At 41.2% G+C, this 24,241-nt stretch overlaps 1 protein-coding gene across 3 annotated transcripts in view; it reads right to left on the bottom strand.

The window, feature by feature from the left end:
• The window catches only part of ZDHHC20 (zDHHC palmitoyltransferase 20), a 73,578-nt gene extending 50,984 nt beyond the window's left edge, over positions 1 to 22,594 (bottom strand). For 2 of the 3 annotated variants that reach the window (XM_027116712.1, XM_027116713.1), the window contains exon 1: positions 22,391 to 22,593. In XM_027116712.1, the coding sequence (XP_026972513.1) occupies positions 22,391 to 22,508 (118 nt within the window). In that variant the 5' untranslated portion in view covers positions 22,509 to 22,593. Of the gene's footprint in view, positions 1 to 22,390 lie in introns of all 3 variants that reach the window. The other variant, XM_027116714.1, reaches the window with a different exon arrangement.
• Positions 22,595 to 24,241: the final 1,647 nt, after the last annotated feature.

Raw genomic sequence — 24,241 nt, 5'->3', positions numbered from 1 at the left:
TTCAGTTCTAAAATTTCCAGTTCTAAAGATGGGTCTCCTCCACATCTTTGCCAACCGAAGGTCACACAGACTTTCTCATATGTTCACTTCTATAAGGTTTATAGGTTTTACATTTAGGTCTGTAATAGATTTTAAATGCTGATCTTAAAAAAATATGGTATGAAGTGAGGACTGAGGTTAATTTTTTTGCCTAGAGATGGACAATAGTTCCAATATCATTAGCCAACAAAACTATACTTTCTCTACTGAGTTACCTTGGATTGTCTCATGAAAATTAATCAGCCATATTTGTAAGGGTTTATTTCTGAAGTCTCTACTCTGCCCCACTGATCTATATAGTCCACTCCTACTCTAACACCCCCCTGACTTGATTCCAAGCAGCTTTAGAAAATCCTGAAATCAGACAGTATGACTCCTCCAGCTTCTTTTTCTAAAGAGTTTGGGCTATTTTAGGTCCTTTGCATTTCCATATAAATTTTAAGCTCATCTTTGATTTAAAAAAAAAGCCAGGCTTCCGTGGTGGCGCAGTGGTTGAGAGTCCGCCTGCCGATGCAGGGGACATGGGTTCGTGCCCCGGTCCGGGAGGATCCCACGTGCCGCGGAGCGGCTGGGCCCATGAGCCATGGCCGCTGAGCCTGCACGTCCGGAGCCTGTGCTAAGCAACGGGAGAGGCCACAACAGTGAGAGGGCCCGCGTACCGCAAAAAAAACCCCAAAAAACAAACAAACAAACAAAAGCCTGCTGGGATTTTTGGCTGGTACTGTATTGGCTCTATAGATCACTTTAGAAAGAACTGATATCCTTATAGTATCGTCTCCATTCCATGATCCCAGCGTCTCTCTTCACTTTAGATTTTACCTGATCAATACACAAACCCTGCACATATTTTATTAGATTTATCCCTTTTATTTAATTTGTTGATGCAATTATAAATCAGCATTTTAAAGATTGAGGTATAGTTGATTTACAATATTATATGTTTCAGGTGTACAACATAGTGATTCACAATTTTTAAAGATTATACTCCATTTATAGTTACTATAAAACATTGGCTATATTCCCTGTGCTGTACAATATATCCTTGTAGCTTATTTATTTTATACGTAGTCATTTGTACCTCTTAATCCTCCATCAGTTGCTACCCCTCCTCCCTTCCCTCTCCCCACTGGTAACCTCTAGTTTGTTCTCCTATATCTGTGAGTCTGTTTCTTTTTTGTTATACTGACTAGTTTTTTTTTTTTTTTAGATTCCCCATATAAGGGATAACATATAGTATCTTCCTCTGACTTATTTCACTAAGTGTAATATCTTCTAGTTCCATCCATGTCGTTGCAAATGGCAAAATTTCATTATTTTTCATGATGAAGTGGTATTCCATGGTAATATATATACCACATTTTCTTTATCCATTCATCTGTTGATGGACACTTAAGTTGCTTCCATATCTTGGCTATTTTAAGTAATACTGCTATGAACACTGGGGTGCATGTATCTTTCCAAATTAGTGTTTTCATTTTCTTAGAATATATACCCAGGAGTAGAACTGCTGGATCATATGGTAATTCTATTTTTAATTTTTGAGGACCCTCCATACTGTTTTCCACAGTGTCTGCACCAATTTCCATTCCCACCAACAGTGTACAGGGGCTCCCTTTTCTCCACATCCTTGCCGACATTTGTCATTTGTGGCCTTTTTGATAATAGACATTCTGACAAGTGTGAGGTGATATCTCACTGTGGTTTTGATTTGCATTTCTCTAATGATTAGCAATGTTGAGAATCTTTTCATGTGCCTGTTGGCCATCTGTATGTCTTCTCTGGAAAATTGTCTATTCAGGTCTTCTGCCCATTTTTTAATCAGGTTTTTTTTTGATGTTGGGTTGTATGAGCTATTTATATATTTTGGATATTAACCCCTTATTGGTCATATCATTTGTAAATATTTCCTGCCATGCAGTAGCTTGTCTCTTCATTTTATCGATGGTTTCCATTGCTGTCCAAAAGCTTGTAAGTTTAATTAGTCCCCCTCCTTCCTTTTTTTTGGCCTTACCTCGCAGCATGCAGGATCTTAGTTCCCTGACCAGGGATCTAACCTGCGCCCACTGCAGTGGAAGCGCAGAGTCTTAACCACTGGACCGCCAGGAAAGTCCCCTAATTAGGTCCCGTTTGTTTATGTTTGCTTTTATTTTCTTTGCCTTAGGAGATAGATCCAAAAAAATACTGACACAATTTACGTCAAAGAGTGTTCTGCCTGTTTCCTTCCAGGAGTTTTATGGTTTGAGGTCTTACATTTAGGTCTTTCATCCATTTTGAGTTTATCTTTGTACATGGTGCGAGAAAATGTTTTAATTTCGTTCTTTCACATGTAGCTGTCCAGTTTTTTCAGCACCACTTTTGAAGAGACTGTCTTTTCCCCATTATATATTCTTTCCCCCTCTGTCATAGGTTAATTAACAATCAGTGAGTGGGTTTATTTCTGGGCTCTCTATCCTGTTCTGTTGATCTATGTGTCTGTTTTTGTGCCAGTACCATAGTTTTGATTACTGTAGCTTTGTAGTATAGTCTGAAGTCAAGGAGCGTAATTCCTCCAGCTCTGTTCTTTCTCAAGATTGTTTTGGCTATTTGGGGTCTTTTGTGTCTCCACACAAATTTTAAACTTATTTGTTCTAGTCCTATGAAAAATGCCCTTGGTATTTTGATAGGGATTGCACTGAATCCGTAGATTGCCTGGGTAGTATGGTCATTTTAACAATATTATTTCTTTCAATCCATGAAAATAATACATCTTTCCATCTGTTTGCCATCTTCAATTGCTTTCATCAGTATCTCATAGTTTTCTAAGTACAGATCTTTTATCTTCTTAGGTAGGTTTATTCCTAGGTGTGTTTTTTTTTTTTTTTTGATGCAATGGTAAATGCAAGTTTCCTTCATTTCTCTTTCTGTTAGTTTGTTGTTACTATACAGAAATGCAACAGATTTCTGATATTTGTTTTGTATCCTGCAACTTTACCAAAATTGATGAGCTTTAGTAGTTTTTTTGCTGGGGTCTTTAGGATTTTCTATGTATAGTACCATGTAGTCTGAAAACAGTGACAGTTTTACTCTTACTTTCCTATTTGGGTGCCTTTTATTTCTTTTTCTCCTCTGACTGCTGTGGCTAGAACTTCCTATACTATGTTTAATAAAAATGGTGAGAGTGGCATTCTTGTCTTGTTCCTGACCTTAGAGGAATGATTTCAGCTTTTCATTGTTGTGTATATTAGCTGTGGGATTATCATCTATGGCCTTTATTATGTTGAGGTAGTTCCCTCTATACCCACTTTCTGGAGAGTTTTTATCATAAATGGATGTTGAATTTTGTCAAAAGTTTTTTCTGCATCTGTTGAGATGATCATATGGTTTTTATTCTTCAATTTGTTAATATCATGTATCACACTGATTGATTTGTGGATACTGATCTATCCTTGCACCCCTGGAATAAATCCCACTTGATCATGGTAAATGATCCTTTTAATGTACTGTTGAATTTGACTTGCTAACATTTTGTTGAGGATTTTTGCATCTATGTCCATCAGCGATACTGGCCTGTGATTTTCCTTTTTTGTGATATCTTTGTCTGGTTTTGGTATCAGGGTGATACCGGCCTCACAGAATGAGTTCAGAAGCACTCCATCTTCTGCAGTTTTTTAGAATAGTTTGAGAAGGATAGGTATTAAGTCTTCTCAAATTTGGTAGAATTCACCTGTGAGGCCATCTGGTCATGGACGTTTGTTTGTTGGGGATTTCTTTTATTACTGATTCAATTTCGTTACTGGTAATTGGCCTGTTCATATTTTCCATTTCTTCTTGGTTCAGCCTTGGGAGATTGTACACTTCTAGTAATCTGTCTACTTCTTCTAGGTTATCCACTTTATTGGCATATTGCTGTTCGTAATAATCTGCCATGATCTCTTGTATTTCTGTGGTGTCAGTTTTAACTTCTTTTTAATTTCTGATTTTATTGATTCAGGCCCTCTCTTTTTTTCTTATGAGTCTGGCTAAAGGTTTATCAATTTTTAAAAATATTTTCAAAGAACCAGCTCTTTGTTTCATTCATCTGTTCTATTTTCTTAAGTCACTAATTCATTTATTTCTGCTCTGATTTTTTACTTCTTGCCTTCTACTAACTTTGGGTTTTGTTCTTGTTTTTCTCATCCTTTCTCGTAAGGTTAAGTTGCTTATTTGAGATTTTTCTTATTTCCTGAGGTAGGCTTTTATCACTATAAACTTCCCACTTACAACTGCTGTTGCTGCATCCCATAGATTTTGGATCGCTGTGTTGTTTTCATTTGTCTCCATATTTTTTTTGATTTTTTCAGTGATCCATTGGTTGTTTAGTAGCATATTTTCTAGCCTCCACTTGTTTGTGTTTTTGCAGTTTTTTTCTTGTAGTTGATTTCTAGTCTCATAGTATTGTGGCCAGATAAGATGCCTGATATTATTTCAATCAATGAGACCATTAATACTGCCAGTAATATGATTACTGAAAGGTTTAAATAACTTGTTGCATATATGCTCTATATTCTCTAATAGCTGTACCATATATACTTTGTTAGAGCAAATAACCATTACAAACTATATTTTTCTCTTCCTTATAACCCTCCTCACTTAGGTCTATAAGAACATATGTACATATTTAATGTTCATATCATAGTTTAAGTTGCTGTCTCTGTAGTCATTTGGGTTGTCTAAAGCACATCCTCATTCTCTAGCAAGCTGGTTTTGTCGTAGATACAATTCAAGTTGTTCTGTTTATATGCAGTGATTTGGGGGAGACTCAAAAATAATAAACCGTTACCATCATCTTCCCAGAATCCCAAAAGACACGGACTTTTTTTTAAATGTTGAGCCTTCTTTTAATTTATTTATTTTTATTTTTGGCTGTGTTGGGTCTTCATTTCTGTGCAAGTGCTTTCTCTAGTTGTGGCAAGCGGGGGCCACTCTTCATTGCGGTGCGCGGGCCTCTCACTGTTGCGGCCTCTCGTTGCGGAGCACAGGCTCCAGACGCACAGGCTCAGTAGTTGTGGCTCACGGGCCTAGTTGCTCTGCAGCATCTGGGATCTTCCCAGACCAGGGCTCAAACCTGTGTCCCCTGCATCGGCTGGCAGATTCTCAACCACTGCGCCACCAGGGAAGCCTGACAGTGACTTTTTGAAGAGAGGAGGCCAGATGTCTTGTGAAATGTGCTACATTCTGAACTTGTTTCTTTTTGGTGTCCTTTACTTCTTCATCTACCCCAACCTTCTCCTCCTACTACCATTCCATTCAAAGTCTAATGGCTTGAGTATAATTTGAGGGAACAGGGGGAAGAGGATGGACAAGAATACTCATCTGGGTACTGTACAGTATTTAAGGAGATACTCAGGAGACACATTATTTAAGTTTGTCACTATCAGTGATGCTACGTTTGGCCATTTGGTAAGGTAGTGACCACCAAATGTCTCCTTTGTAAAGGTCCATTTTTGACTTGGACAATCACGAAATCTTTTCTTTTTTTTTTTTTTTTACGAAATCTTTTGTGGAGTAAAACGTTAAGGGTATGTGAATATCTTCTTCCCCTAACGGTTTTAGCATCCACTGATATGCCTTGCCTGAATCTATTATTTCGTAGAATTAGAAAATCACCATTAAAAGCCCTCTATTATTTTTTTATTTTATTTTATTTTTGCGGTACGCGGGCCTCTCACTGTTGTGACCTCTCCCGTTGCGGAGCACAGGCTCCGGACGCGCAGGCTCAGCGGCCTTGGCTCACGGGCCCAGCCGCTCTGCGGCATGTGGGATCTTCCCGGACCGGGGCATGAACCCGTGTCCCCTGCATCGGCAGGCGGACTCTCAACCACTGTGCCACCAGGGAAGCCCAAGCCCTCTATTATTTATTTCCATAGTTTTAAGCTGGCATTCTTCTGTAAAGAGCTTTCCCTCACTGGAGATGAACTAGAGTCATTCTAAAAAGGCAGTACAAAAATATAATTATTTCCCTTTAATTACCCGTTTTCAGAATAAGATTTTGGTATAATATTTATCTCCAGCACATCCCTGGTGGTGCAGTGGTTAAGGGGCCACCTGCCAATGCTGGGGACACGGGTTCGGGCCCTGGTCTGGAAAGATCCCACATGCCACGGAGCAACTAAGCCCGTGCGCCACAACTACTGAAGCCTGCGCCTACAGCCCATGCTCCGCAACAAGAGAAGCCACCGCAATGAGAAGCCCACGTTCTGCAATGAAGAGTAGCCCCAGCTTGCCGCAACTAGAGAAAGCCCACGCGCAGCAACAAAGACCCAACGCAGCCTAAATAAATAAATAAATAGATTAATTAATTTAAAAAATTCACCTCCATTGTTAGCAAATAAATTTAGTTTTCCTCTTCTTGAATATCAATACAGAAACTTACAGATTTTATTTACTCGATGTGTCATCAAGTACACTCATTTTTATGTTCAAATTGTCTCACTTGGCTAATGCCTCTTCCAGCTGACTCCTGTAGCATCTCGATCATCCCATTAGTCTCTGAGCACTTCCTTGCACAGCACAAGATGTCCCAGGCTCATTTTATATTTTCCTCCCCTGGACCTGACATTAGCCACTTCTTCAAAGGTCACTGGTTCCTTTTAATGATATTTAGAAACCAAGCTCTGAATTCTCAGGGTACTCACAGCTACTGGAGTTTCATTGCTTTTAGGCCCTTTGGGTTACAGAAGGAGCATTATACATTTATATTTATATTCACACTGATATTTCCAATTCAAATTGAATGATTCAAATAGAACAAATAGAGTTTTTTCCTTAATTTCTCGGCATTATATTTGTATCTCTTTACTTTCACAATGAAAATCTTAGTTCCTAAGTAATTTACTTATTTATTCAGTTTAAACTAAAATATACATAAAACAGTTTAAAAACTACATATTAGTTTAAGATTTCTTTGCAGTTTTTTTGTTTTATTCTGTTTTGGCTTTAAACTACATCCAACTAAGGAGTCCTGTGTTACTTTCAAAACTCACTTGAAATAATTCTTTCCTCTGTGTAGTTATAGTACCAACTTCATAAAATTAAGTTCGTTTCATGATTTCAAATTTTACAGTTTGCTTTTACCCCTCTTTGTTTTATTTTTATTTTGGATATGTAACAAATATAAATGTTTCAACATTAAAACTATGTAAAAAAGGTACTCAGAAAGGTCTGGCTTTCATTCCTCACCCCCTCACCCCAGATAATCATTTTTATTAGTGTTTGTTTTATCCTTCCACTATTTCTTTTAGCAAAATAAGCAAGTATGTATTTCTAATTTCTTCCTTTATATATTTTGGTCTACACCTTGCTTTTTTCACTTACACCCTAGAAATCACTACACATTAGTACACAGAGACAACTATTGTTTCCTTTTTAAAGCACTGCATGGTATTCCACTGTGTGGGTGTTCCAGTTATACAACCAGGCCTCTATTGATAGCCATCTGGGTTGTCTCCAATCTTCTGCTGTTACAAACAGTGCAGCAATGAATAACCCTATGCATGTGTTGTTTACTTGTGGAAGTTTATCTTCAGGGCAGAGTTCGAACAGTGGGATTACTGGACTGAAAGTAAATCTGTCTGCTTTCCCCAAACTCAATTATAGGGGTTGTACCATTTTGATACTCCTACAAGCAATGCATGAGGCTGCTTATTTCTCTACAATAAAATATTTTCAGACTTTTGATACTACAGGGTAATTTTACTTTGCATTAAATAAATTAGGGTAAGAATCTTCTCATATGTTTATAAGCCATTTTTGTTTTTTTTCCCTATGAACTGTCTATGTCACATCCATTTTTTTTTTTTTTTTTAAATCAGGCTTTCCTCACTCCCTGGTTGTAAGATCGTCCAGCCACGTTTTCTCCTAGTATTGGAAGGTTCTTATTTTTTATATTCAGATTTGGTCCATTTTGAAATGGCAGATTCCAGGGGCAGGAAAAGTATCAGATAAGCCTAAAAAAAATCTCCTGGCACCTGAAGATAAGGAGAGAAAAATGATGGTGACATGTCAAAAGGACACAGAAACCAAACTGAAAGGGTTCCTACTGGCTAAATCTGGGACAATTTGAGCAACAAAATAAACGATACAGGGATTTCCCTGGTGGTGCAGTGGTTAAGAATCAGCCTGCCAATGCAGGGGACACGGGTTCAAGCTCTGGTCTGGGAAGATCCCATACTCCGCGGAGCAACTAAGCCTGTGCGCCACAACTACTGAGCTTGCGCTCTAGAGCCCGCAAGCCACAGCTACTGAGCCCGCGTGTCACAACTACTGAAGCCCGCACACCTAGAGCCCGTGCTCCTCAACAAGAGAAGCCACCTCAACGAGAAGCCCGCACACTGCAACGAAGAGTAGACCCCGCTTGCTGTAACTAGAGAAAGCCCGCGTGCAGCAACAAAGACCCAATGCAGCCAAAAATAAATAAATAAATAATAAGTTTATAAAAAATAAATGATATGTTATAATCCATAAAATAAGAACCCATGAGAGCAGGATGATGTAAATGAATGAATAAATAAATAAATGGGGAGGAGGGAAAGCTCTTCCTTTCAGTTTAATTCTAATTATTAAATGTAGGAGAAATCACAGAATTTAAAAAATCACCATTTGGCAACCAGCACAGTGATTGTTTCAAGCAAGAGTCCTCAACAGATGCTAAAAAAGAGTAAGCGCAAGTAATCACGAACAGATTTTCCCACAAAGATACTTGTCTCAGGTTGGGTTCTCTGGAATCAGGTGCTGAGACGGAGTTTGGGGTGCAAGATACTCACTAGGGATCAACACGTGTGAAAGGAAGTGGGGGAAGCAGAATTGGGCAGAGGTAGACGTCTCACTATAGTTCAGGCCTATCCAAGCTTCGGCCACAGGCAGGGAGCTCTGAAGAAGTCCACCCCTTCTCACTCAGCACTGGATGCCACCGCCCAGGAAGGGTGTGACCTTGCGTGAGCTGAGTCACACTGAACAAACTGAGCTGACTGCTGGAAGCTGTCTGCTGACTGCACGTGCCACAACTGAGCAAGTCCTTCCTCAAAGAGGGATATGTGTGGGTTGTCTGGTCTGCCAGAATACGTATTAATTACAAGGAAAACTGTACCTTTACAGAATGGAGAAACTTGGCTGATACCAGCTTGTGTGGTGACCAAGGTAAACAGTTCCCAAGACAGTACAATCAATGACACAGTTACTTCTGTGGTATTCATGCTATAAAATGTATACATGAGGAAACATCAGACATGCCTAATTTGAGGGACATTCTACACAAGAAGCCTGTACTCTTCAAAAATGTCACAGTCATGAAACACAAAACAAGACTGAGGAGCTCTTCCAGATCAAAGGACACTAGAGAGACCTGACAGCTAATTGCAATGTGTGAGCCCGGCCCGGCCTGTGGAGCAGAACAACGGTTTAGTGGGACAACTGGAGAAGTCCCAGTAAGGCTTACAGATTAGAGAGTAGCATTTTATCATGCTAATTTCCTGACCTTGATATCTGTACTCTGATTATATAAGAGAATGTTCTCTGCTATAGACTGAATGTTTGTGTTCCCCCAAAATTCATGTTAAATCCTAAGGCCCAGTGTGATAGTATTTGAAGGTGGGGCCTTTGGGAAGTGATTACATCATGAGAGTGAGGCTCTCATCAATGGGATTAGTGCCCTAATAAGAAAGAGATCCCTCACTCCTTCCATCATGTGACAATACAGTGAAAAGATGGCCATCTATGACAAGAAGTGCGCCCTCACCAGACCCTGCTGGCACCTTGATCTTAGACTTCCAGCCTCCCTAAGTGAGAAATAAATTTCTACTGTTTATAAACCACCAACATAAGTCTATGGTATTCTGTTAAAGAACCTGAACAGACTAAGACACTCTTGTTTTTAGAACAAACACTGACGTATTTACAGGTAAAGGGACATAAGGTCTGCAACTTACTCTCAAATATTTCAAAGACAGAATGAATAAATGATAAAGCATGTAGCAAATGATAACCTTTAGGGAATCTGGGTGAAGGATATATGAAAATTCTTTGTACTATTTTTCACAAGTCTAAAATTATTTGAAAATAAAAAGTGTAAAATATAAGAAAAAAGTATTTTATCCATTTGTAGTTTATCTTGGAATACAGTGTGAGATATGGACCCAATTTTATCTCTTATCAAATATCTATCCAGTTGTCCCACCTTCTCCTCTCCTCTTTATTCTAAATTTCTATATTTACTGTCTATTTCTGGACATTCTATTCTATTCCGTTGGCCAATATGTCTGTCCACACATCATACCATACAACTGGTACACAATTTTTATAACAGATTTTATTTTTTAGAGCAGTTTTAGGTTCATAGCAAAACTGAACAAAAAGTAGACAGGGTTCTTTTTTACACCCCCTGCTCTCACAGTTTTAATTATAGCGATTTGTGGTTTAAAATCAAGTGATGTTTTGCACCCTTTCTCATTCTTTCAGAGATTTCTTGGTTGCTCTTTCTTGTTTATTTTTCCATGTGACCTTTAGGATCAACTTGTCTAGTGCCAGAAAAAACAAAACAAAAAACCATTTACTGGGACTGGATTTATGCATTAAATTGGGGAGAACTGAAGTCTTCGTAATGCCGAGTTATTCTATTCATGAACGTGAAATACGTAATGTTTTCCCATTTGTTCAAGTCTACTTCTATGTTTTTCAGAAATGCTTTCCTCCTATAGACCTGGCATTTTTCTTGAGTTTCTTAAGTATTTTATCTTTTTGATGTTATTGGAAATGGAGACTTGACTTCTACCATATTTTCAATTATTCATTATTTTATTTACTGTGTACGTATAGAAAGTATTGGGTTTTGTCTGCTAATTCTATATCCTGCCATTTTACTCAATTCCTTTTGTTTAGGTGTTCTGTTGTTATTGACTCTCTTGGCTTTTCAACATATACTATCACGTCATCTGCATGTAGAAATAGCTTTCCCTCTTCCTTTCCAATATCTTATGCTTCTAATTATTCTCTCTTGATTGAATGTGGTAACTGGTTTTGTCAATACAATGTTATTCAATACATAGCAATGGACACAGTGATATGTATTTACTGCTGGTTTTAGTGGAAATTAAGTATTTTGTGTGTGTGCAATTTTGTTTGAAAGGTAACCGTTTACTCGTATTTTATTATGTTTTTAATCGGGTATGGATGTTGGATTTTTCAAATATCTTTTTGGCATCTATAGAAATCATGATTTTTCTTCCTAAATGTATTAATATGATGAATCAAGTAACAAAAGTAGAAGGAATTAGTTATTACCCTTTACATCCACTGCTAACACCATTTCCTTCAGAGGCACAAGTCCCTTCAGTTCTGATCGCTCACCACCCCCAACACCACTAATGGAGCTTTGTTCCCAAAGGTCAACAACTGTCTTAGTCTAAAAGGATTTAAATAGATGTTTCATGAAAAAGAATTCTACGGCAAAAAAGAATTTAGAAAACTACTGGATTAAACAAATTTACATACTTAGTTACAGCAGGGCTTCTTAAAATGTGTAATGTGCAAATTAGCACTGTGAAAATAACGACAGAGACCATTATATAAAGTCCAAATGAATCTGACAATGTGCATTTATACATTTTTGAATCCACAGTGTCAAATACAGTACCTGGAACACTAAACAGTCCATGTTTGTTACATTACTAAAATAACATAGAGATTTTTTTTTCTTAAACAAAATTCACATTTTATTTAGGTTGAAATAAGCATAGGGATGTTTTTAAGGTCAGGAGAGTATCTGTATTTGAAATTGTGGGTTATCTACTCTGTGAATACATTCCAATTCTCCCTCTTGTACTAGGACGGGAAGTGGCAGAAACACAATCAATTCACTCATTCAATGAATCTATTGAGTACACATTACACAGGACCTGTTTTAGGTTCTGGAAATAAAGCAGTGAACACACTTATCAGGAGAGAAACGCAAACAACTACATGTCAAGAATTAATAAGTGCTATGAGGAACCACAAAGCAGGGTAAGGAGAAAGTGAAAGAGGAAGCACTTATTTTATATAGGGTAGTCAGGAAAACCTCTTTGATGGGGGAATAGCTCAACAGAAATCTAGATGAAGTGAGAGAGCTAGGCTTGTGGAAATCCGGGAGGAAAGCATGCCAGGCAGAAGGAAGAGTAAGTACAAAGGTTCTCAGGTGGGACCACGCAAGGCCTGAGATGTAAGGAGGGCTGGCTGGCTGAAGCAGAATGAGTGAAGGAAGAGATGAGTCAGAAGCAGGGGCGGGCCAAGGCACTAAGGGCCTCACAGGCTCCGGAAAGAGCTCTGGATTTCATTAAGAGCAAAGGAGGAAGCCACTGGAGCATGCAGAGGACTAAAGATCTTGACTTCGACTTTAAAAGATTCACGCTGGCTTTTTGGAGGGTAGGGGAAGAGCGGACCGTCAGGAGGCCAGGGCACGTGTGTACGCGATGTGTGCCGCAGCCACGACGCCACACCGCCTTTCTTAACGCTGACACCACTGTTAACATTTTGGTGTGCTGGTATTATTTCCTTCAGGTGCTGATGACATCCTTTCCGTGCAAGTGGTTTAAAAGGCTTCCCTGAGGACTTCACGTTTAATAAGCTCCTGTTCAGTTAGTATGTTAATAATCACTGTCCCTCCTACGAGTCCAGCTGGGTGGGCCACAGTTCACGTTAGTGAGTATAACGCAGCACCGGGAAGAGTGAAAGAACAGAGAGAAGAGAGACGTTTTAAAAACAATTAAAAGAAATCCTTATCATCAAGACTTACGGATCTCTGTCTTAGAGAAATCGCTTCTTCATGAAACCATAATCCCCATTATTTGTGACTATTTCAGTTACTTAAGTGTAGGTGCCCATCTGCTCAAGAAGATGTGCCGCATGTCTCAGCAGTATGTAAATCTGTGTAGCTTATCTGCTCCCAGGAATAGCAGCAGGTACTAATCTTCTTAAAGTCCCACGTGATGATGGTGTGGCGAGCTCCCCCCTTTGACAACAGTTCTCCCACATGCACACTACTGACACTATCACAAGCTCATAGCAAAACAGGAACCCACTTTTACAACAGGATCTTCAAATGCAGCCAGTTTTTTAAAAAGTGTGAGAATGTGCTCCTTCACTCACTTAAGACTGTGTGTGGGCATGGGGGGAACACAACGCTAAGAATTAAAAAAAACACTTCCTGCCGAAAAAGGGAAGGCAAGAAAAAGTATGCTCGAGGCTATTTACATCTCTCCCCACCCCCAGTAACATTTGAAAGCTTACCCTGCTAAGAACCTTACGTGATTCTGTAAGACAGGCATTACCCCGTTTTATACCATAGGGACAAATTCAGAGGCTAAATGAGTTATTAAGATCATTCGACAAGTAAAAAGGTACAGCAGGGAGGCCAGTGTGCAGCTGCAGAACAACTAAAAGAGTGGAAAGGAAATGACGTCAGAGACGTAATGAGGGGAAGAGGCCACAGTAAGGACGTTAAGAGCTCCACTGAACAAGAGAGGAGGCCAGCCAAGGTTTTCACTAGACTGACAAATCTGGTGTTAGTTTTAAAGGGATCATTCTGGCTGCTTTGTGGAAGATAGGGTACAGGTGGGAAGATCGGGGCGAAATGAGGAGGAAGAGACAAGACATAAGGGTGCTACAATAAAATAAGTGATACGGGCTTCCCTGGTGGCGCAGTGGTTGAGAGTCCGCCTGCCGATGCAGGGGACACGGGTTCGTGCCCCGGTCCGGGAAGATCCCACATGCCGCGGAGCGACTGGGCCCGTGAGCCATGGCCGCTGAGCATGCGCGTCCGGAGCCTGTGCTCCGCAGCAGGAGGCCACAGCAGTGAGAGGCCCGCGTACCGCAAAAAAAAATAAAAAAATAAAAAAAAAGTGATAATGTGGCATAACAAACCAGCTCAAACTTAGTGACTTTATTATCATTTCTTCTCTGGCCGCACAGCACATCATGCAGGATCGTAGCTCCCCAACCAGGGGTTGAACCTGCACCCCCTGCAGTACAAGTGTGGAATCTTAACCACTGGACCACCAGGGAAATCCCCCAACCTTAGTGACTTTAAACAACCACCATTTATTATTTCCTACGATCGCGTGGATCAGCAGTTCAGGCTGTGATCTGCTGGGCTGTTTTTCTACTATAGCTGCAGTCAACAGGCAGCTAGACTGGGGCAGGAGCTCATCCACACCTCAGGCACTTTGGTGCTTAACTCATCTTGCCTTGGCCTCTCTCTCCATGTGGTCCAGCCTGAACGGTGACCAGAACGTTCCAGAAGAGTTAACATGAAAGATTCATGCTGTTTTGAGCCTAGGCTCCAGATCTCACACATCACCCCCACCACGTTCTATTAGTCAAAAAAGTACAAAGCCAGCCCAGGTTCACTGGGTGCGTAAACAGACTCCACCTCTTGGGAGGAAGTAGAAATTATTGTGGCCACGTTTTTCAACCTACTACACACGACAGAGATCATGGTGGCTTGAAGAAATATAGCTGCAATGGTGGTGGTGAGAAGCAACTGGATTTTGGTACACTTAATGACAGGGTTTGCTGATTAACGGGATGTAAAATGACTTTTCAACCAGGGAACTGAAAGGATGAAACTGCCATTTACTGAGCTAAGATAGGAGGCGCAGTTCAGCAGAGAGAAAAAAACTCAAAGGAGCTTTGTTTTGGACAATAAGTCTGAGATGCCTCTAAGATATATGAGCAGAGATGTCAAGTAAACAGACATTAGAGGCTGGAGTTTAGCATGTGACGTCTTCTTTGCCACAAAGTGGAAGTGACCAGCAGAGAAAAAAAGTTTTATCCATGTGACTAGGGCATAATGTTGTTCTTCCAAATAGTCTAACCTGGTTTCTAAGTTGTCCAGCACCTCTTCCATCTTCCTTGACTTATAAGAAAGCACTAAAGGCCCAAAGAAGGTTCAGTTTATATGGAAGAAAATATAAAAGCTCTTTTTGTTCGTTTGGGCTTGGGTTTTTTGGGGTATTATCTACAGAGTTCTCTCAGACCAATCTGCTTTCTAGTATCAACAGAAAATGCTACCAGATTAAATCACTAGCAGTCATAAGGAAAAAAAAAATTGTTCTTCAAAAAAAGAAAAGAAAAAGGCCAGGATAATGAAGAATGCAAATAATGAAGTTTGCAGAACACTATAGCTTTCTTTTTTTTTTTTAACAATAGCTTTCAAAAGGCAAGTTATATAGAAAAGTATTACACTCCAGCTCTAAAAACAGATATGAAATAACAAAATTAAAACATTTTAAAAAACACTCTAATTCATGTCATTCCTATAATTATGTCCTCTGTTGAGGATGAGATTTAGGGAGCCAGATTTTTTCAAAACAGTATCATCATAATTTCAAAGAATCATTGTTTCAAAATCCAAAACAGAGACTGCAGAACCAATAAACAATATCATGTAGCCTTTAACCCCAAAGAATGTTGAAATATATGTTGGTAATTGTAATTTAATTGTTATTGTGGATGTTTGTTCAACATATTCAAAAATGATTCAAGTGAGTTTATAGGAGTATGATTCCATTTGATTCAACACGTATTTATTGAAAGTCTACTAGTAACTAGATTCTCTAGTGGATACAAAGATGAACAGGACCCAACCATACTATAAATCTTAAAAGCAGGATTTTTAAAATACTTAAACGTAATAAAGTGTATGGTTTTTATTTATATTCTAATTCAATGCACAAGTGACCTGTGGAGGCTTACTAGAAATATATTCTTAAATAAAACTGCATTTTAGAAACAGAAAAATACAAATTAGAATGTGAAGTAGAGAATAAAGGGAGAAATACTGATATATGCTACAATACAGATGAACCTCCAAAACATGTGAAAGACACGAGGCACAAAAGACCACTTACTGTTTGACTTCATTTATATGAGATGTCCAGAAAAGGCATGCAGAGACAGAGCGTTGATTAGTGCTGCCTGCGACTGGGGATGGGAACAGGAATTAACCACAAATGGTCACAAGGGATCTGACTGGGGTGATAAAAAATGTTCTAAAAATGGATGGTCGTAATGACTGCGTAACTTGGTTAAGTTTTCTAAAAATCACTACAAATAAATAAATTTTATGGTATGTAAATTATACCTTGATAAAGTTGCTTTTTGAAAAAAAGGCAAAATAAAAACTTTTACAGACATACACAAGCAGAAATAACTTATCACCAACTGACCTGCATTACAATAAATGTTAAAGAAAGCCCTCAGGCAGAAGAAAATGACACCAGTTGGAAATATAGATTTATAAAAAAGAATGAAGTATACCAGAAATGATAACTACATAGGTAAACATATAAGATTTGTTTACTTATTTAAATATTTTTAAGATAATAAACTGTCTAAACAAAGTAACACCAATATAGTGTTAGTTTCATAGCATATAAAATGCTAACAGCACAAAGGCTACGAGGGAAGAAATGGAAGAACGCTTTTACAGGGTACTGTGCGTGAACCGGTATATCAATGGAAGGTGGAGTATGATAAATTAAACATGTATGCTATAAACCTTCAAGCAATGACTAAAGTAAGAGTTACAGCTAATAAGCCAACAAAAGAGAGAAAACAGAATCATACAAAATCATTTAAAATCTTTTGAAAATTGATTAATTCAAAAGAAGGCAGGACGAGGAGGAAAAGGGAAAAAAGAACAGACAGGACAGATTTTTTAAAAAGCAAATGATAAGACTTAAAGTTACCCATATCAACAATCACGTTAAATGCAAATGGTCAAAACAGGCCAATTAAAAGGCAGAGGTGGTACAGCACGGTGATATCGCTGTATTTGAGAGTTGCTGAGAGAGTAAATTTTAAAAGTTTGCACCACAAGGAAAGAACTTTGTAACTATGTGTGGTGATGGATGCTAACTAATCTTGTGATCATTTTGCAATACATGCATATATTGACTCATTATGCTGGACACCTGAAATGAATGTTATATGTCAATTAAAGCTCAATTTAAAACAAGAAAAGAAAGGGCAGATATTTTCAGACTGGATTAAAAAAGCAAGACCCAACTATATGCTGCTTACAAGAAATGCATTTTAAATATAAAAATTAAACAGGGGAAAGTAAAAGGACATACCATGCTAATACTAATCAAAAGAAAGATTAGTGGACATGTTAATATCTGCTAAAGTAGATTTCAAAGCAAACAATATCACCAGGGATAAGAAAGTCACTTCATAATGATAAAGGGTCAATTCATGAAGAGGACACAACAATCCTAAACATTTTATGTACCTAATCACGGAGCTGCAAAATACATGAAGCAAAAGCTGAGAGAACTACTAGGAGAAAGAGACAAATCCAATTATTGTTATACCTCTCTGAGTAATTAATTGATAAAACAAATAGAAAGTCAGCAAGAACACAGAAGATTCAAACACTATCAACCAACCTGCCTTAACTGACATTTATGGAGCATTATGACATAACAGAATACCCAACAACAAACAACAAAATACACTGCTGAATACAGAATACATTTTTCTCAAATGCACATGGGACGCTTCAAAGACAGACCACATTCTGGGCCATAAAACAAGCCTGAATATATTTTAAAGGACAAGTCATAATTCTTAAAGGACAAGTAATTCTGACCACACAGAATTACATTTGAAATCAGTAACAAAAAGAGATCTGAAAAATCCCCAAGTAACTGCAAACTACATAGCATACTTATAAAATAACCTGTGGGTCAAAGGTGAAATGAAAAATGAAATTAGAAAATAATTTTAACTGAATTTAAATGAAAATACAATACATCAACATTCATGGGATGTGAATAAAGCAGTATTTGGGGTAGATATATAGGAGTAAACACTTAAAAAAGGGCTCAAATCAATTAGTTCAATTTGCATATTGAGAAACTAGAGAAAGAGCAAGTTAATCCCAAAGTAAAAGGGAAAGGGAAATAATATAAGACAAGAAATCAGTGAAATAGAAAACAGAAAAACAATAGAGAAAAATAAGTGAAATCAAAAGCTGGTTCTTTTGAAATCAATAAAATACATTGGAGTCAACTGTGTCAAGACAGTGTGCTCAATGTTGATGTTTAAGCTATTTATCTTGTCTCTTTCTAAATCTGAAGAAACTATGCAGGAAACATAGGAATTATTAGATACATAGATTCAGAGGTTACCGTTCTATCCTACATATCCTCTGAAAAAAGATAAAAGGCATACCCATCCTTGGACAAACCATACAGATCTTCCAAGTAATAGTTTTCTCAGAAGTAAAATAAAGGGATTGAATTAGATCATCTCTAAGATCTCTTTAAGGTCTCAGATCATCTAAATGCCAAATAAGAGGTACACATCTACTACTAACAGCTCCCAACGACCTGATAAAATCCTAGGAAACTGTACTAGCACTTTCCCCAACAATAACCAGCTTGACCAAGCTGGAAAAGTTGGTCAATCCACCCATAACTAAACTCATATGTCTGAATATTAGCCTTGAGGAAAAAAATGAAGGATTTCAGTTTAATTTAAAATCAAGGGGGCTTCCCTGGTGGCACAGTGGTTGAAAATCCGCCTGCCAATGCAGGGGACACGGGTTCGAGCCCTGGTCCGGGAAGATCCCACATGCTGCGGAGCAACTAAGCCCATGTGCCACAACTACTGAGCCTGTGCTCTAGAGCCCGCAAGCCACAACTACTGAGCCCACGAGCCACAACTACTGAGCCTGCGTGCTGCAACTACTGAAGCCCGTGTGCCTGGAGCCCGTTCTCCGCAACAAGAAAAGCCACCACAATGAGAAGCCTGCGCACTGCAACGAAGAGTAGCCCCTTGTCGCCACAATTAGAGAAAGCCCGTGAGCAGCGATGAAGACGCAACACAGCCAAAAATAAATAAATAAAATTTTAAAAAATAAAAATAAAATAAAAAATAAAAAATAAAAAAATAAAATCAAGGACCAATATTACTAATTACTCCATCGTTACTTCTCCGCTTTTCACCCCGTGAGATGGCCATCTCAGATGCATTACTTCTTACTCAACTTTATCCTCAATATTACTCCTACCAGTAATAGGAGTTGCTGATTATATATATTTCTATGTGTATGTGTATATATGTGTGTATGTGTATGGAATTACAGAATTAAGAAGTTATAGAGGCTAGGCTGGAACAAGGGCCTCTCATAAACAATTTATTTTTTCAAATGTCCTACGGTGGGCCATGCATTTTTACCATCTGAGATATTTAGGAACCTTCAGCTACTACCTTTCAGGAAAAAATTACCTTATATAAATAATTATAGATAAGACTGAAATCTGCCCTGAGTGTCCAGATCTGGATAATCAAGTCCACTACTCTTGCAAAGGAGTTAAATATAAAAGCATGGACCCTGGAGCCAAACCACCTGAGTTCCAATTCTGGTTATGCCATTTACTAGTCGTATGACCCTGCACAAATCACTTAACTTTTTTTATTATGAGAATTAAATAAATTAACATATCTAAAGATACAATTATCATTCTCTCCCATCTAATTTGATAAAGAACACCAGAAACGGAGAAAATTCTGTAAAAATTATTGAAACAGCACTTTAAATAAAACTCACACTTCACTCAGTTTAAAGCTCCTATAAAGTTATACATTGATGTATCTCAGTAGGATGGTCTGTGCTTATACAAAAATAAATTATACATAAGTAGCATAAAGGACAGTTTTAGGGCTTCCCTGGTGGCGCAGTGGTTGAAAGTCCGCCTGCCGATGCAGGGGACACGGGTTCGTGCCCCGGTCCGGGAAGATCCCACATGCCGCGGAGTGGCTGGGCCCGTGAGCCATGGCCGCTGAGCCTGCGCGTCCGGAGCCTGTGCTCCGCAACGGGAGAGGCCCGCGTACCGCAGTAAAAAAAAAAAAAAAAAAAAAAGGACAGTTTTAATGTGAGAGTGAATGAGCTTTTACGCTCCACCATGTAGGCCAGTGACACTGCACAGCTCCCAAACGCTCCCTAGTTAAAGTCTGATAACTTAGAAACAGTAAACGCAGTCCCTATGTAAGACCTGTCACCACTGAGTATTTCAAAATTCTGCCAAGCATTTGGGCCTTAACTGTTGCAGAACGTTTTAACTTAATGAAATCCTGGGGGTGTGATCTCTAAATGACGGGCCTAAAGCCTAACTGATCTCCTAAGAGGGCAACCACTTAGCTCTGCCCCAATTCCCCATCGTGGACAGAACAATTACAGTTCCAGTGACCCTCTTGGCTCACGAAAAGTTATATGCAGAGTGGAAAGATGTGGGTCATACCCCTGTAGCCACTCAACAGCTGTGTGACCGACCAAAGGACCAGTCTCATTCCCTTCATCTGTAGAGACACCTATGCTCAGAGGCATGAAAGGGGTAAAGGGAAGAACGATGGAATGTTCCCCCATACTAGCACATGCACGTTCCTTTCCCTTCATGTTTTCTTTTTTTTTTAAGAATTTTTTTTTTGATGTGGACCATTTTTTTTTAAAATAAATTTATTTATTTTTGGCTGCGTTGGGTCTTCGTTGCTGCGCACAGGCTTTCTCTAGTTGTGGCGAGCGGGGTTACTCTTCGTTGCGATGTACGGGATTCTCATTGTGGTGGCTTCTCCTGTTGTGGAGCACGGGCTCTAGGCGCACAGGCTTCAGTAGTTGTGGCACGTGGGCTCAGTAGTTGTGGCTCGCGGGCTCTAGAGCACAGGCTCAGCAGTTGTGGGCACAGGCTTAGCTGCTCTGCAGCATGTGGGATCTTCCTGGACCAGGGCTCGAACCTGTGTCTCCTGCATTGGCAGCCAGATTCCTAACCACTGCGCCACCAGGGAAGCCCTGATGTGGACCATTTTTAAAGTGTTTATTGAATTTGTTACAATATTGCTTCTGTTTCGGTTTTTTGGCTGCAAGGCATGTGGGATCCCAATCCCAGCTCCCTGACCAGGGATGGAACTCGCACCCCCTGTACTGGAAGGCTAAGTCTTAACCACTGGACCGCCAGGAAAGTCCCTCCCTTCGTGTTTGATGTCAGCTTTTGATATGTATGATAACCATCTACAGGTTAAATGTGCAGTTTCAACATAAACGCACATTTTCAAGTAAAGCTTCAGAACCTTTACTTTAAAACCACTATGGAATTAGAAGAGGGAGGAAATAATCTCTGATAGAAATAAGATTGGTAGAATAAATCTTATTCCCACTTCAGAGTAAATAGGTATGGGACTTCCCTGGCAGTCCAGTGGTTAGGACTCCGGGCTTCCACTTCAGAGGGCACGGCTTCCATCCCTGGTGGAGGAACTAAGATCCCGCAAGCCAGAGGGGTGCGGTCAAAAAGAGAAGGTAAAGTATCATCACCAAGCTGTTGAGGGTCCCATGATCATGATCACTTTCTGGAAGTAGTTTTAAGAAATACCTAAATCTGGTCAATTTTAATTGATGCAAACATTTTCGGCAAACATTTTGGTATCCAAAAGGATGAAACTAAACAATCCCATGCAACAGATGAACTCCATTATTATTTGGAAACGTATTCCACAACTAATTTATTCTAGATCTACTTGCAGGGATAGTTTCCCTGAAAATTAAATGTTTTATAGGTACAAAATAACTTTCTCAAACGTGGATATTTTCATTTAAAAACCTGCTCTCAAAACTTCTGAGCCAAAGCAGTCTCTCTCACGTGCAGAACTCGGTTTTAACCAAGTACTTATTCGCGAGCTGTACCAGCGCAGGGCCCTGACCCAAGGGTCCCGATTCTGCCCTTCCAAGTAGAGTGGGTGGTGCCACTTCTTCCCATTCAGACAATTAGCATCTACCTCCTGTGCCTTTTCTCCGCTTAAGGTATACACTGCTGGGCCCTTCAGAAAACTGCAGACTCGGCGTAGACCCAGACGAGATCATTCTGGGGGACCAAGGCACCAGGTTTTCCGACAGCACGGACCGACACGAGCGGCAGACACGCCGAGCGACGCGGAGGAGGCCGGCGGGTCCGGGGAGCGGCGGCTGGACCACGGCCCCGACGTGGGCGCTCCGCGGCGACCCTCCGCCCGCGTTCAGGGCCCAGGGCCGAGGAGAACGCCCTCGGAACCCAGGCGGAGGGAACGTCAACTCCGCAAACAGCCGGGACACAGAGGCCGGGCCCGGCGGCCGCCGCTCCCTCGCCTCAGAAGCACATTGTGTCTAAGAGGTTGGACGCCGACCCGAAACACACGGGCTGAACCGGGCCCCGCGGCCGGGCTCGGGCGTACACACGCGAGCGCGGGGGAGCGCCCTGCCCACCGAGTGCGCCTGCCCGGCGCCGGAGGCCGCGCCGAGGGGCCTCACCCCGCCCCGCCCGGTACTCACACACGCACAGCTCCACCACGTACGCGTAGTAGGACCACACGACCACGAAGGTGATGAAGAGCACCGGCACCCAGCCCACGGTGCGCTGGCAGCAGCGCCAGAACGTGCAGGGCGCCATGTTCCGCCGGCTGCCTCGGCACCCAGCTGCCCGGGGTGGCGGGGCGCGCCAGACCCCCGGCGGCGGCGACGGCGGCGGCGGCGGAGGCAGCAGCAGCAGCGTCTACTCGGGCACTCCCCGCGGCTCGGCGCCCCGCCCCCGCCTCCGCCCCGTCCCCTCCCCGACCCGCGTCGCGCCCGCGCCCGGCCCCGCCCCCGTCGCATTGCGTCCGCTTCCACCGCCGCCGGGGGCGGGGCATGAATGGGCGTGGCCTGCTCGGCGGGCGGCGGAAGGGGCGGGGTAGCGGGCGGCGGAAGTGAGCGGAGGGAGCGTGCAGGCGCAGTGTGCAGCGTCTCCTGGCGGCCGGCGAGGGCGTGGCGCGGCTCTGGCTGACTGAGGCTCCCGGGAGAGGCTCCCCGCGGGGCGACCGCGCCCACCCGAGCTGTGGCCTCAGGGGCCCCATGTGCGTCTCGTTTGGGACCCCCGCCCTTTGAAATAATTTGCTCGTGTTTCGGGCGGAAGCCCTCCGTTTTCGGAGATGGAAATCGTAGGTGCGTGTGATTTAGGATGGAAGCCGTGTAGTGTGTCAGTTTGATTTGAAACCCAAATTTAAGGTTGAGTTGTGAACGGGTAACAACCCTCTCCGTGCCCGGCAAAAACTACTGAAATTTCCAGAATTTGTTTTTACCTGGCAAATCTAAACAACGGCTGTAGTCATTAACGCCTGTAATCATTAAAGAACCTTCAAGTTTCGCTGCTTGCAGATTCACGGGAGACAGATGACCCTGTTGAGTCAGTCCGTGACCTTGGCCTCTGGGATGGACCTTGCCGCGGAGGGAGCACAGGAAGGGCAGGCACTCATCCCTGCCCAGGGCGTGGACGTTCATCTCCCCGTACCGCGTTCTTCTCCTTCGTGACGAAAGCAGATGGACAACGCCTGTTTGCCAGACCCTAAGCCAGGTGTTCTAGTTCATGTAAAGGGGACAAATCATGTCCCAGCCAAGGCGGCTCCCCCATACCGCCTTGTGGGACAGCTTCTTCCTTCAGGACCGTGGCGTTCAACAGAGCCTGGAGGACATAGGGCAGCTCTCCGTCCCGGAAGTGTGCAGCTGCCCTGAGGACTGCATCTGCAGAGTCCCCACTGTCACCGCCACCCAGGAACTCCAAAATGACATTTTAAGTTCCCGTTCCGAGCTGAGGGCTGGGGAAGAATAAGGGCAACTAGAGGTAGCTGTGAAACCATTAGACACAGTTTACAGAAGCCATGTAGCTATAAATATGGAGAGTGAAGAAGAAAAAACCCCGGAAACTCATAAATTTAGAATTAAACTACAATTCCAAAACACACACACAAATCTAATACTAAGAGAGAACGCAAAAAAAAAAATAAATAATAATTAACAATAAGAACTTGAATTTGGGACTTCCCTGGTGGTCCAGCGGTTAAGGCTCTGCACTTCCGATGCAGGAGGGCTGGTCGGGGAACTAAGATCCCACATGCCGCGTGGTGTGGCCAAAAAAAAAAAAAAAGAACTTGAATTCACTGAAAATAATTTTATGAAGCAGTCTTACAAAGGCTTTTAAAAACAGAGTATGGCACGAGTTCCCTAGTGGTCTAGTGATTAGGATCCAGCACTTTTACTGCCGTGGCCTGGGTGTGTGGTGTGGCCAGAAAGTAAATATAATAAAAACAGTATATGGCATGCCCAAAGGGGTAAGTGAAAAAATAATTTCCATCTGAAAAGAACAAAAAT

Source organism: Aethalodelphis obliquidens, unplaced genomic scaffold (assembly GCF_003676395.1).
Source record: "Aethalodelphis obliquidens isolate GAN/ISIS:26980383/991018 unplaced genomic scaffold, ASM367639v1 scaffold16, whole genome shotgun sequence".
NCBI classification, from domain to species: Eukaryota; Metazoa; Chordata; class Mammalia; order Artiodactyla; family Delphinidae; genus Aethalodelphis; species Aethalodelphis obliquidens.
This window is presented reverse-complemented; position numbering and strand designations above follow the sequence as displayed.